Source organism: Salvelinus alpinus, chromosome 2, assembly GCF_045679555.1.
Source record: "Salvelinus alpinus chromosome 2, SLU_Salpinus.1, whole genome shotgun sequence".
NCBI classification, from domain to species: Eukaryota; Metazoa; Chordata; class Actinopteri; order Salmoniformes; family Salmonidae; genus Salvelinus; species Salvelinus alpinus.
The window spans coordinates 61,988,708-62,004,563 of record NC_092087.1 but is presented as its reverse complement, the minus strand read 5'-3'; the positions used below and the strand labels follow the sequence as shown (position 1 = coordinate 62,004,563).

The following is a 15,856-nucleotide window of genomic DNA, read 5'->3' as shown; positions in this document are numbered from 1 at the left end:
AACCCTCAAATCTACACCCTTTAGCGATTGTTTAAATGCGGCCTAAAACAAAGTTTGACGATTCGTAACAATTCGTGCTCTTGCCCATATAACGTAAACTCACTCACTTTTGTACATCGCCTTGGTCCGTACAATTGACCTTATTTTAGCGCAACAAAAACTTAATACTTCCAGATCAACTAATGTCAATACCATTGTAAAGCACAATATCTCCAACCGAATCAATTACATGACCCCCACGCTGCCTGTTTTGTTATGGTTTATGTTTATGCACTATAGCCCGCTACCATATTGTTTGAAGATGAATATTGTTTTGTTACACACACACACAAGGCAGAGGTAAAAACTGAGTAACATAAAGTGACAGGCCATAAAATCTGTGGTCAATCTGGAGAGGGGAGGGGTGCATATCTCTAGGCCAACCAGGGAGGGTAGGACACTGGACAATACCAAATATGGAACTGTTTGAGTGTAGAATCTGGGGGGAGACACAAGACAGATCTAATCTACCCAACGACCAGATGCGGACATCTGAGAGACTGGGACCAGTCTGAGTGCCGGCGAAAGGCTGAGCAACGTTTAAACCACGCTCAGCCTCTACTGTGATAGGCCAACAGACGGGTTGGAACTACGTCATCACGGTATAAGAACAGCTGTTTACGTACTTCCTGCCAGTTCTCTGTTTTACCCTGCGCGGTGATACAGCGAACCCGTATATACAAAAATTGCAGGGTTGAGCCAAGCTCTCTGACCTCACAAAATATAATACTTTTCCTGTCTCACACCCAAGCTAACTGGCTAGCTAACGCTACTTCTAGAAACAAACAAGAGAATACATCCTCACTCCATTCTACTCACCTAGCAGAGCTGGTTAGGCTTTATTCATAAGTTGGTGACTACCCTGTGCTGCTGGTAATAATTAAAATGATGTTATTTCCCTAACATTTACTGACACTAGATATATTCAACCTGCGCTCTGAAATCCAAACAAAATAGCCAGAGTGAATTTACAAAGCACCCCATTTAACAATGCAAAACGACTATGCCATTTAGTTAAGCATGACGTGAATAGTCAATATACTAGCACGTTTGATTCATAAGGATAGCGCAACCAACACATTAGTTAAAACAAATCATATGTATCTTAAGCCAATAAGCATACTCAAATGACTTCACAAAAAGTACGATTACGCTAATAGAACGCTAACATCAACACGCTGGTGTATTGAGCTAAAATTCTTCTTTTATGTCATTGTGTCAAGTCACAAATACATCCCTGAATTCTCTAAGATTGGAATTTACCTTTCAGCAGGGCCAAAATGTATACATGATTAGATTGAGATCTTACGAGACAAAAAGGAAATGTTAATTTAAGAATAAAACAGACATTAGACCAGAACCCCCTTCCCCTCTTTATTGCAGGATTGTAAATGTGATTAATCAACATTGACACTTGTTCATTTTGAATAATAATTTGACAAATAAAACAAGTTTAAACACTTGTGATGTTTAACTGTATTTTGTATACATTATTTGCTAACATAGGTAGCCCTACAGATATGGCATATAGGATATACCCTTAGTCTCGTGGCATTCAAAGGGACCTTTCTTTTCATCTGCAAACAGGCTTTCACAGCTTTCCATATCTGAGGATAGAAAACAAAGAAAAAGGCTTCATTACTCAAATTAGACAGCACTGAATATTATGTTGCTATTATCTCTAAGTTTTCCACTCTAGGGATTGGAACTGGAGAATCTTTTCATAATGTCCTCCCACAAAATGACCTGCCCTATCCAGTAGCCTACATTCTCCCTTTTGACAGCTGGAGCTGCAATTTCACCCTCTTCCATGGCTTATCTACAATTGAATTTGGATAGGTAGCTAATAGAAAGTCAGCTAGCTGATGGCATTTCATTCACTTGGCTAAACAGTAAGTAAAGTTAGCCTACAGTAGCCAGATAGCTAGCTAATAGGTTTCTTTTTACATATTTTTTTATTTAATTACTTGAATAGGTTCTCCCACTGCCTCTTTAAATCTTAGCTTCTTAACAAGCTTATTCGTATGCTTTTTAAACATTAAATCATTGTCAATCCAAATACCAAGGTATTTGTATGCAGGGTCTTGTTCGATTATAGAACCATCTGATGAGTGAAGATGTTATCTTAATGGAACTTGAAAACATGTATTTAGTTTTGCCCGTATTAAGCACAATCAGTTAAGGCTTCTGTACAGCTGCAAAATCAGACTGTAGTCTTGTCATATCCAGGTCAGCAGTCGGGGCAATTGCGTACATAATAGTATCATCCGCATATAGATGAAATGTATTTTTTAATTTTTTTTTACATATTGATCAATAGCATTAATATAAATGGTGAAAAGAACAGGTCCTAGTAGTGACACCTGCAGAACACCTTTATGTACTTCAAACTTAACCTCAATCACGATGGCCTGAGTTCTGTCACTAAGATAATCATATGACCATGACCAACAGTATCAAACACTTTTGACAGGTCCAAAAACGAGGCAGCACAATTCATTTTAGTTTCTAAAGCATTGACAAATGTGGTTGCTGTGCACTGGCCTAAACCCAGATTGATTTATATTCAATATACCATGCTCAGATAAAGAGCTTATTACTTACTTATATACCAAATACTTGTGAATCTTAGTTAGACATGGAAGCCTGGAGATGGGACGTTAATTATCAATATTATCCCCGCCCTTGGAATGGCAGTACATATGCCGTTTCCCCTGCTTTAGGAATATATCTTAAGATATGGGGTACTGAGCAAGCATACCCGGTTCCAATTGGTCAGCCCCTGTGGATTTCTTTGGCAACTTTCTGTGAATTGCCAAAATGCTAAAACTTCACTACCATTTTCTGAGTTAATCTGCAAAATTCAAAATCAGCATTTAGCTCAGAGTAGAGCTAGACGCTCTTTCAAAAAATAAAACGCATCATTGATGGCATTTTTGTCCGTAATGGGGCCAGAGTGAATGAATTTGTTGGAGCAGAGGAAGAAGCACAATCCTTCAGAGATTTGCCAGATTCCCCTTACCATCAGAAAGAGTACTTACATAATAAATCAGCCTTTCTAATTAGTCATACATTGATTCCTTAGATGCCTAAAAGATCGCCAATCCAGGCCTATGTTCCTGGCAATATTTCTCTTACGAATGTCTTCAGATAATTCAGGAGTGAACCAGGCATTCGATCTACTTTTAACTGATGTTTTGAAAGGGGCATGGTTATCTAGTGTTGAAGACATTTACAAAAAAGCTTAAAGCTAAATCAGGTTCAGGGACTATGGAGTTTGAGTTCATAAATAGGAAAGAGTAGTCCTACCTACAGCATTTCAACTAATTACAAAAAATGGAAGCAGTGGCCTCCCGAGTGGCACAGTGCTAGCTAGATTCTGGGTTCGAGTCCAGGCTTTGTTGCAGCCGGTCGTGACTGGGAGACCCATAGGGCGGCGCACATTGGGCCCAGCATCGTCCGGGTTAGGGGAGGGTTTGGCCGGCAGGGATGTCCTTGTCCCAACGTGCACTAGCGACTCCTGTGGTGGGTCGGGCGCAGTGCACGCTGACACTGTCGCCAGATGTAGTGTTTCCTCCGACACATTGGTGCGGCTGGCTTCCAGGTTAAGTGGGCATTGTGTCAAGAGGCAGTGCGGCCTGGCTGGGTTATGTTTCGGAGGACGCACGGCTCTCTGCCTTCCGTACGAGAGTTGCAGCGATGAGACAAGACTAACTACCAATTGGATACCACAAAATTGGGGAGAAAAAAGGGGTAAAAAAATTCATATAAAACCAGGCAAATCATTTAGAAATATGTATTTATTTCAGAATTCAAAAAAACATGTTGCAAAAAGCTATATTTCAGAAAGGGTGATAACGAAAGCATTCTAAATATAATTGGCTGAATGTTGGTATGGCTAGGCTTAGATAAAGTTATGGTCTCTTGGTTACAATGATATTTCATTTTTATATAATTTGTTTTGGCTCCTTAATTAAGTATCTGATAAGATAAACACTTGACACAACTGTTTGGCATTAAGTTAGAAAGTGTGTTTTTTCTGATCTAAATGGCACATCACCGTCTTGCTGTATAACGAAGACAAAATCAACCCCATGGCCCTGTGAAATTAAGATTCTGTTCAAATGTGTAGATTACACCCAAATCCACTTCTTTGGCCTCAAAAGCACATTACTAAAGCAAACCAGATTCATGGCATACAGAGAACTCATTTACAAAAATAATAAAATAAAAATAGAACATTTGTCTTAATTATAATTGCAGACCACATTTAGGAAATAGAGACCCCTTTGAAAAACAGCCATCATTAGGTCGTCTCACTGTCTCAGAGTATAAGGTTGTTTCATATTTTCTAAAATAAAAAAAAACTATAATTATTGTCAATTATCTAAACTCAAGAGTTTTTCATATTCACATATTGTAGAGGAGACCCTATTTTACAAAATCTGTGGTGTTTGTGTTGTCCCCACCATCGGTTGTGACACAGCACACTTGATAACAGGGAGGGTGTAATTTAAAACAGAGAAATATAATTCCTAGATTAGACCTATCCCTTCAGACCACTGCAAATTTAGCTGGTACGCCATAGGTATTAAATAGAATTGACATTTTAACTTCCAACTACTACCACAAAGACGGCTGCCGGTTCTCACACCGATGAATGGGACTGTCTATTCCAGCAGGACTCAACGAGGTCCAGCGCTTGCTGGTTTTCTGTTCTACTGGAATTTATCACACACACACCTGGAGTCCCAGGTCAGAGTTTAGTTTGAGCGGTCTATTCGATCATCTATATTTCTACGATTAACACATTTCCTATAGAACCCTCAAACTCAACTCTGGATCTCAAAGACAGTTCCACTGTATTTTTTCATTGTTCCCCTCTAATCAGTGATTGATTTAGACCTGGGACAGCAGGTGTGTGGAATTCATTATCATGTATAACAGAACACCAGCAGGCTCCGGACCTTGTAGGGTGAGTTGAATACCCCTGCTATAGAAGATTGTTTTAAATAATATTGTCAATGGATATTCCTGTTCATGTCAACATTGTCTGATGGGTGGACCTGCAACAATTTTTATGGTACCATTTGGAAGTTGAAATGTTAATTCATATTTTAGTATACTGCGTTTCAACCAATGGTGGGCATAACACAAACACCTAATTTGATGTGAAATAGGGTATAAACTACACCATAACACAAGAAAAACACGTTTTGTTAATTAACATAAAAAAAACAACAACCCTGTTTGTATGCTTTGAAATTACATCAATGACCAAGATATGGATGTCTCATGACTTGTGGGTGGGGGGGAATAGCAAAATGGGCCAACTTTGTGGAGCTTTATCTCCTGAACGGTTGGTCATTCCGGTCAAATATTCATATTCTGACCATTTCTACCATGGGCAAATATGTAGGCAAAGTTATGTTCTAATCAAAAGGGGTATCCTCCAACACAGCCACTTAGATTTAATTCATGTAAATACATAACATCATTCTCAAATCTATCATTTTAGTTTCCATTGTTTTAGGGAGAAAATAGAATAGGCGAAAGCATCTAACATCTGGATCAATAGCAATTTCCTGATAATATGGTGTTCAAATGGGGGTAGTAAACAATTTGTGAGAAGTTCTACAGCACTACTCTAATTAAGGCACATTTAATCTTCGGTACAAAACTTTAGCAATCCATAGCATGCAGATTAATATGATTTAGCATACATTTCTAATTAATCTCCAGCATGAGAATACCATTCTAAATTGGATACGTTACAAATGTCAAAATGTTATCATTACTGGAGCCACATCAGTTTCGTTTCACAGCTAGCTCGCTAGAGATTTAGAGTTAGCTAGCTACCAATCCTATTGCTACCTATACTGTAGCGTCATGCCTCCAAAAATGACTTTGTCTCCAGTTATGTTTACATTTTGGCATTTGTGACGTATACACTTTAAGCATATTAAGTGCAAGGTGGTGTATAATACCAGCTCTCATAATGTGACATACACTATCATAAAAAACTACATTGCATAAAGGTTAATAAGCAGTGGAAAAAGTCGTGCACAAGTATTCAAGTTTGAGTGGTGGAATACCGAGTGATGGAGTGATAATGGCCATGATGTAATAAACACAATTAGGAAATGAAGACGTTTGCACTGATAACGTAGAATCACCCTGCCTAACCTCTATAACGGAGGAAGCGTCTTTGCAATGAAAATAAAGAGAAGTATCCCCTAAGGAAAAAAAGTAGGCTACAAACAAACGAATACTGCTAAGAAACACATTATTGTGTTAAAGTCTGAGGTTCTAAATTGGAGTTTGGTATAGTTCCAAAGAGATTCTGACTTGCAACACGTGAACATGCACAAGATACAAAACGAATGCAGCCACTTCAAACTCGAAAATCCAAATTTGAAGATGGCCAGACTTCCAATACGGGATTTGAAAGGCTGGCCACACGAGACAAAAGGCGTCCGCATGCTTCCCATCCGAAACAGTTCGGTATAGTGTGTGTGCGCATATATTAGGACGACATTGACTGTTTTTGTTCGTTTTGGTCTTCAGCAAGGTTTTTTTCTCCTGTTCGCACACAAAAAAAACCTTGGAGGCAAGCTGAATTTCAGTAGCCGAAGTCTACACCCCTTCGTCAGTCATTGGTCAACAGGAATGTTTGTCATTCAACGAAGTAAAAATGTATGACATTTCTTCAGTTATCTTAGATTATTTCTGACTATTTTGAGGAAGTGTATACTGGCTACGGAGTCTCAAGTTGTACAAACAGTACCATCGCTGCTTTTTTTCAAGCGAAGGTCTTTTAAAGGAGTATGTAAGCACACTCGTTCAGTTCACCTAGCCGATTTCTGCTAGGTGCCAGCCGAACCAAAGCATGCAGAAGCCTTTAGAAACATGTAACGTGCGGTGCATGCTCTAAGCATTTGTAGCCATTATTATTTTGAAGATGTACCACCAGTAACGCCTTGATCAGACCTACAGCATCATTGCATCAATGCTGCATAATCAATTCTGGAGGTCAAACTTTTTTCATTACGTAATACAATTGTTTTACTGGATGTGTGCAACAAAAGTTCAACATTCACCCTTTGTTACTATTTCCGTCAAGTCTACAAATACAATTTAATGCATACGTTGGATAAATCCATGTATGCGCCACACAGAACGCACTGCAACACAATGTGTTTGTGTACCAAAACGCAAATAATCTCTTGGTCTGATCGAGGAGTTCAAACTTTATTTGTTACGCGAGTAGCCTACTTTATTTCATCAAATGTTTTGAAGCTGCATTTCACGAAATGCATTATTATTTTAGCTTTATTTAAAGCTCTCCTTTCCACTATTTTTTTTAACATCACCCTTCTTGAACTCCTTGTTACTTCCAGAGGAATGAAAGAAGAATATCTGAAGCAGTAAAGAATGAGAAATATCTATGACTAGAAAAAATTATATATATATATGGTCAGAATTGTCATAAGTGGCATCAAAAGGCAAAATGAGCATTGACAGTGAAATCATTTCAGGATTTTCACATCCGATAGTGGGCATACTCATAACCCTGTGTGGTGGGGTGTGCTGGCTCCCTCAAGTGGCTAGGAATGAAAAGTGCTGCATTTCTGCTTGCTCCACTAAGCTTTGAGGGCAGGAATGTTGACTGGATCCAGTTTCAGCATCTTGAAGTAGGACACAAGTTGGTTGGGCACTTCAGCCAAGACACTCTGGGCGAGGGCTTCCTTAGGGGCCTGCAGAGGGCGGAAGGACAGTGAGAAGGAAAGAGCTCCAATAGCAGTGCAACAAAATATACAAATAAATTCAAGATAGAAAAGTATGTAAAATCTGTCAATATCTCGCCAAAGTGTTATGGAATGGTGCCACACTACCCACTGATACAGACTAAAGTGATGTACACTTGTGAATCCTCGCCAAACTGGTGTGGTACTGACAACACATTTCACAATGACACAACTGCAGATTAAAATAAACATACATTGGCAAACTGTCTGAGGGGCACAAACTGCACAATATCCCTGGTCACGGGCTCGCCACTCAGGGACTTGAGTACGCCGTCGTCTCCATCTAGCAGCTCCATGGCCTTGAAGTCTGCTTCACCCACCCCGATGATGATGATGGACATGGGCAGCCGTGAGGCCTTGACGATGGCATCCCGGGTCTGGTCCAGGTCCGTGATCTCGCCATCGGTGATGATTAGCAGGACAAAGTATTGCTGAGGGAAGTTAAGAGGACAGAAAAGTTTGTTAAATTTGATTTAGTTTGAAATGAACTAGACATGGCAAATCTTCCTGCTTTCCACTGTGTTCATATCTGTTGAGTAGGCTTGTATTGTAAATGTCTGATTTGTATCATGTTTGTACACAGTGCCTTCGGAATGTATTCAGACCCCTTGACTTTTTCCACATTTTGTTACGTTACAGCCTTATTCTAAAATTGATTAAACTGTGTTTTTTCTCTCAATCTACACACAATACCCCATAATGACAAAGCAAAAACAGCTTTAGACATTTTTTCAAACTTAAAAAAATATATTCTCACATATCACATTTACATACAGTATTTTTTTAAACTATTTTCTACATTATAGAATAATAGTGAAGACATCAAAACTATGAAATAACGCATATGGAATCATCAAAATATATTTTATATTTGAGATTCTTCAAAGTAGCCACCTTTTGCCTTGACAGCTTTGCACTCTCTTGGCATTCTCTCAACCAGAGGTAGTCACCTGGAATGCATTTCAATTAACAGGTGTGCCTTAATTTGTGGAATTTCTTTCCTTATTAATGTGTTTGATCCAATCACTTGTGTTGTGACAAGGTAAGGTTGGTATACAGAAAATAGCCCTATTTGGTAAAAGACCAAATCCATATTATGGCAAGAACAATTCTGGTTATCAAGGAGCAAAGTTGACACCTTTTTTTTTTTTTAAATTAAGAGACGAGCTTAGTTCTCTTTACTGACCATAACTTTCACTTGTCTGACCGCTTGCATGACGAGGAGTTTCTCACACGACTGGCCAATCTGGGTGATGTTTTTTCTCACCTGAATGATCTGAATCTAGGATTACAGGGACTCTCCGCAACTATATTCAATGTGCGGGACAAAATTGAGGCTATGATTAAGAAGTTGGAGCTCTTTTCTGCCTGCATTAACAAGGACAACACACAGGTCTTTCCATCATTGTATGATTTTTTGTGTGCAAATGAACAAGCTTACGGACAATGTCAAATGTGAAACAGCGAAGCACTTGAGTTGGGTGCGCAATTACGCAGGTACTTTCCCGAAACAGATGACACAAACAACTGGATTCGTTATCCCTTTCATGCCCTGCCTCCAGTCCACTTACCGATATCTGTGAAAATGTAATTTAAATCAGAAGCCACTGCCAGATTTCTTGATTGGGCTGCGCTCAGAGTATCCTGACTTGGCAAGACACTGATGCCCTTTGCAACCACGTACCTATGCGAGTGTGGATTCTCAGCCCTCACTAGCATGAAAACTAAATACAGGCACAGACTGTGTGGAAAAGGATTTAAGACACTCTCTCCAATACAACATTGCAGTTATGTGCATCTTTTCAAGCACACCATTCTCATTAACCTGTAACCCATTAATTTTCGATTAACAAATTAGGTTTTATACGTAAGATGGTTAAATAAAAGAGCCAAATTATTGATTATTATTATTTGTGCCCTGGTTCTATAAGAGCTCTTTGTCACTTCCCACGAGCCGGGTTGTGATAAAAACAAATTCTTATGTTTAATAAATGCATTGTATAGTGTGTGTGTGTGTGTGTGTGTGGGGACGCAACTGGAGGTTGGGAACCACTGCTGTAGAGCATCTTCTGTTTCCAGGTGTCAAAGTTATCTATAAAGAGTGATTTCAACAGAGCTACAGTAATCTTTTAGCCAAGTGTGTAATGCCAGTAGCCTGCTGAATCTTTCACACTCGTGGGCCAATAGAGCTGCCAATGACAACAGCTGGGGCAATGGCGGAGGAGGTCCGGCCATTCTTTCCCCTTGAGTGGTTTTGCAAACCCCTCAAGGATCGAAGGGCGGTGGGGCCCAATGGACCCGAGCCAGCTGTAGTATCCTTTGTGGATGATGAATGGGCCGAAGTCCTTCCTGGAGCCCACCCCTCTTTATTCATGTTTTTGTTTAGTCTGATGTTTTTTTGTTTAATTTCTACAATTGTAAAGCGACTTTGGGTCCTTGAAAAGCGCTATACAAGTCTCATGTATTATATTGTTATAGTCTATTTTAAAAGGTAAGCCGAAAAAGTGAAGATAACCTTTAATGAGATGAGGGGAAGAGGTGTTGCCTGTGGTCTAGACTCACCGATGCGTTGTTCTGCTGTGCCGCCCCTGACGCGATGCCTGCCACGTGGTTGATTATGGGGGAGAAGTTGGTGGGACCGTAGAGCTTCACCTGAGGTAGGGCCATGCGGTAGGCCTCCACAATCCCCTGGACCCCTGCAACACACAGGGCCACAGTTTGAGCTTGAACTGGTGTATATACTGTAGGTCAGTGATACTCAAAATACTATTTGGGAAGGTTCAATCACACACATTTCCTATGCGGCAACGGTCTGGATGGATATTGTACATTTTATGACTTGGGTTACATGTTTTTGCTTAACATTTTTGAGGAATACTGGTAAATACATCAAATGAGACTAATTAGATATTTAAATGAATTAAAAACAAAAAAAATATTTTAGTACAACATTAAACTTGACTGAAAATATGCAAAGAAAGTGCAAAGTTGTGACATTGCTGAAGAACAAAGTGGTTGCATAGTTATCTGTATGACAAAGGTACACTGAACCAATGGCCTTCAACGGACAAGGACTTAACTTCTCTAGGGTAGGGGGCAGCATTCGGAATTTTGGATGAAATGCATGCCCAAATTAAACTGCCTGCATCTCGGGCCCAGAATATATGATATGCATATAACTGGTAGATTTGGATAGAAAACTCTAAAGTTTCCAAAACTGTTAAAATAGTGTCTGTGAGTATAACAAAACTGATTTGGCAGGGAAAACCTGATTTTGTAGTTTTCTATTCAATGCCAATACAGTATCCATTGACTTAGGACTCAAATTGCAGTTTCTATGCCTTCCACTAGATGTCAAGTCTTCAGGAATTGTTTCAGGCTTGTATTCTGAAAAATGAAGTAAGAGCAGTCTGAATGAGTGGACCCTGCCGTGTCACAGAGCTTTTTCCTGCGCCAGACCGAGAGAGTGCGTTTCTTGTTTACCTTTTAAATTGACGACGTTATTGTCCGGTTGAAATATTATCGATTATTTAGGCTAAAAACAACCTGAGGTTTGAATAGAAACATGTCAAACGATGTTTATATGAACTTTACGGATACAATTTGGATTTTTTTGTCTTCCTGTTTTGACTGCGTTTGAGCCTGTGGATTACTGAAGAAAACGCGAACAAAACTGAGGTTTTTGGGTATAAAGAGACTTTATCGAACAAAAGGAACATTTATTGAGTAAATTAATGTCTGCTGAGTGCAACCATATGAAGATCAAAAGTAATGGATTCATTTTATCTCTATTTCTAAATTGTGTAACTGTTCTACCTGGCTGGCTACTGTTTGTAATGATTTGTCTAGTGGGCTATGTTCTCAAATAATCTTAAGGTATGCTTTCGCCACAAAGCATTTTTTATTTTATTTTTTTTAAATTTTTTTAAAAATCTGACACCGTGGTTGGATTCACAAGCAGTTAATCTTTAAACCTATGTAAAATATGTTTTGTTTTCTGAATTTTTATAATGAGTATTTCTGTATTTGGCGCCCAGCAGTTTCACTGGCTGTTGAAGAGATGGGACGCTACCATCTCACGTGCCCAAGAGAGGTTAAATGGATAGTTCATCCAAAATATAAGTTTGGGTCAAATGTCTCTTACCTTGAGATGTGTGTAGGCCAGAACACAATAATCTGTTTTGCCAAAGCCAGGAGTTAGCATGGTTAGCATTGTCCACAAATATGAATGTAATCCATGGTACCGATGTTAGCAAAGCTGCATTAGGAGAAATTTCCTAAAAAACACTTTAAACTAAATTCGGTAGTTAGTGGAGTTTGCAGGGATTTGTTTACGTGCATACTGATGAAATAATTGCTGGAATTTTGTTACTCAAAACAACCCATTTTCTTCTGTAGTCTCACATCACATCTGTTTCTGTTGTTTGCTTTAACATGGACAATACAGTTGTATTGCATTGTAATTTGAATCTTCCATTGGGATCTCAGACATAGTTCAATCAAGCCAGGGGTGTGAATCTATCAGACCATTGGAATATTACTGCAAAAATAACTACATTCCCGTGGGGAAAATAACATGAAAAGGTTCTTAGAGTATCAACGCTACCAAACAGTTTAAGGAGCTTGCAATGCAGCTTTGCCATCAGTACCATGGATTACATTCATTTTTGGACAATGCTAATAATGCTAACTCATTATGGCAGTGGCAAAAGTAAACAACTAATTATTGTGGATGCTGTCACTCGTGGTCTACAGACAACTCAAGGTAAGAGAAATTTGGCCCAAACATTTTGGATGAACTATTGCTTTAACAGTGGCAGTCAATATGCTTTGAAGTGATTGAAATGCATTAGAAAAGGTATTGGAAAGTTTAGGAAAACATCAGGGATGACAATCTGTGTATTATCTTCTGTGGAGAATCAATTCATATTCCCCAGTCATTCTCTGGATGCGTCACACTCCCTTATAACGAGCCGTGCAAAGCTTATGAGTGTCGTAGATGGAAACAGAAGACTAATTTGTACATAATACTGCTGCTACCGTCTCTTATGTCCAAAAAAAAGCTTCTGGACATCAGAACAGCGATTACTCGCCTTGAACTGAACAACTATTTTTTCTTTAATGATTTTGATGAGGGATTTACTGCAGACACCCAAACAGGCCCTCATACCTGTCATTCGCAGGAGCTAAATGAATTCTATGCTTGCTTCGAGGCGTGTAACACTGAAACATGCATGAGAGGATCAGCTGTTCCGGAAAACTGTGTGATCACGCTCTCCGCAGCCGATGTGAGTAAGACCTTTAAACAGGTCAACATTCACAAGGAGATTGGGGTGCCTTGTGAGGATCCAGCGACGAGTGCCTAATCTGCCTTTCCCATCGGTACTATTGGCCAACGTACAATCGCTGGAAAATAAAGTAGACGAACTACAAGAACGTATATCCTACCAATGGGACATTAAAAACGGTAATATCTTGGCTGAGTCGTGGCTGAACAACATGAATAACATACAGCATCGGCAGGATAGAACAGCCACCTCTGGTAAGACAAGGGGTGGCGGTCTATGTATATTTGTAAATAACAGCTGGTGCACGATATCTAAGGAAGTCTCAAGGTTTTGCTCACCTAAGGTAGAGTAACCCATAAGCTGTAGACCACACTATCTACCAAGAGAGTTTATTTATATTCTTCGTAGCTGTCTATTTACCACCACAAACCGATGCTGGTGCTAAAACCACATTCAATGAGCTGTATACCGCCATAAGCAAACAGGAAAATGCTCATCCAGAGGTGGCGCTCCTAGTGGCCGGGGACTTTAATGCTGGGAAACTTCAATCCGTTTTACCTCATCTCTATCAGCATGTTAAATGTGCAACCAGAGGGGGGAAAAAATAAAAAAAATAAAAAAATGTAAACCACTGTTACTCCACACAGAGACATGTACAAAACTATACATCGCCCTCCATTTGGCAGATCTGACCATAATTCTATCCTCCTGATTACAAGCAAAAATGAAAGCAGGATGCACCAGTGACAAGATCAATAAGAAAGTGGTCAGATGAAGCAGATGCTAAGCTACAGGACTGTTTTGCTAGCACAGACTGGAATATGTTCCGGGATTCTTCATTGAATTGAGGAGTACACCACAGTAGGTACTGGCTTCATCAATAAGTGCTTCGATGACGTCGTTCCCAGTGACTGCACGTACATACCCCAACCAGAAGCCATGGATTACAGGCAACATCCGCGCTAAGCTAAAGGGTAGAGCTGCCGCTTCCAAGGAGCGAGACTAACCCAGAAGCTTATAAGAATTCCCGCAATAATCTCCAGCAAACCATCAAAACAGGCAAAGCATCAATACAGGACTAAGATCGAATCGTACTACACCGGCTCCGACGTGGCAGGGCTTGAAAACTATTACAGACAACAAAGGGAAGCACAGCCGAGAGCTTCCCAGTGACACGAGCCTACCAGACGAGCTAAATTACTTCTATGCTCGCTTCAAGGAAAGTAACACTGAAACATGCATGAGCGCATCAGCTGTTCTGGAAAACTGTGATCACGCTCTCCGCAACCGATGTGAGTAAGACCTTTAAACAGTTCAACATTCACAAGGCCGCAGGGCCAGATGCATTACCAGGACGTGTACTCTGAGCATGTGCTGACCAACGGGCAAGTGTCTTCACTGACATTTTCAACCTGTCCCTGACTGAGTCTGTAATACCAACATTTTTCAAGCAGACCACCATAGTCCCTGTGCCCAAGAACCTGCCTAAATGACTACCGACCCGTAGCACTCACGTCTGTAGTCATGAAGTGCTTTGAAAGGCTGGATATGGCTCACATTAACACCATTATCCCAAAAAACCCTAGACCCACTCCAATTTGCATACCGCCCCAACAGATCTACAGATGATGCAATCTCTATTACACTCCACACTGTCCTTTCACACCTGGTCCAAGGGAACACCCATGTGAGAATGCTATTCATTGACTACAACTCAGAGTTCAACACCATAGTGCCCTCAAAGCTCATAACTAAGCTAAAGACCCTGGGACTAAACACCTCCCTCTGCAACTGGATCCTGGACTTCCTGACGGGCCACCCCCAGGTGGTAAGAGTAGGTAACAACACATCCGCCAGGCTGATCCTCAACATGGGGGCCCCTCAGGGGTGCGTGCCCAGTCCCCTCCTGTACTCCCTTTTCACTCATGACTGCACGGCCAGGCACGACTCCAACACCATCATTACATTTGCAGATGACAACAGTGGTATCACTGACAACGACGAGACAGCCTATAGGGAGGTCAGAGACCTGGCCATGTTGTGCCAGGTAAACAACCTCTCCCTCAACGTTATCAAGACAAAAGGAGATGATTGCGGTCTACAGGAAAAGGAGGACCGAGGACGCCCCTATTCTCATCGACGGGGCTGTAGTGGCGCAGGTTGAGAGTTCCTTGCGTCCACATCACCAACAAACTAACATGGTCCAAGCACACCAAGACAGTCGTGAAGAGGGCACAACAAAACCTATTCCCCCTCAGGAGACTGAAAAGATTTGTCATGGGTTCTCAGATCCTCAAAAGGTTCTACAGCTGCACCATTGAGAGCATCCTGATGGGTTGCATCACTGCCTGGTATGGCAACTGCTTGGCCTCCGACCGCAAGGCACGACAGAGGGTAGTGCGTATGGCCCAGTACATCACTGGGGCCAAGCTTCCTGCCATCCAGGACCTCTATACCAGGCAGTGTCAGAGGAAGGCCCTAAAAATTGTCAAAGACTCCAGGCACCCTAGTCATAGACTGTTCTCTCTGCTAACGCATGGCAAGCGGCACCGGAGCGCCAAGTCTAGGTCCAAGAGGCTTCTAAACAGCTTCTACCCCCAAGCCATAAGACTCCTGAACATCTAATCAAATGGCTACCCAGACTATTTGCATTGTGCCCCCTCCGCTCCTGCTACTCTGTTTATCATCTATGCAGTCACTTGAATAACTCTACCTACATGT

At 40.7% G+C, this 15,856-nt stretch overlaps 1 protein-coding gene across 7 annotated transcripts in view; it reads right to left on the bottom strand.

The window, feature by feature from the left end:
* Positions 1-3,821: 3,821 nt before the first annotated feature.
* Positions 3,822-15,856, bottom strand: part of LOC139566130 (copine-3-like) — a 68,988-nt gene continuing 56,953 nt past the window's right edge. For all 7 annotated transcript variants that reach the window (XM_071387120.1, XM_071387081.1, XM_071387073.1 and 4 more), the window contains 3 exons: positions 10,410-10,543; positions 8,042-8,278; positions 3,822-7,796 (listed from right to left, as the gene is read on the bottom strand). In XM_071387120.1, the coding sequence (XP_071243221.1) occupies positions 7,683-7,796; positions 8,042-8,278; positions 10,410-10,543 (485 nt within the window). In that variant the 3' untranslated portion in view covers positions 3,822-7,682. The remainder of the gene's footprint in view (positions 7,797-8,041; positions 8,279-10,409; positions 10,544-15,856) is intronic.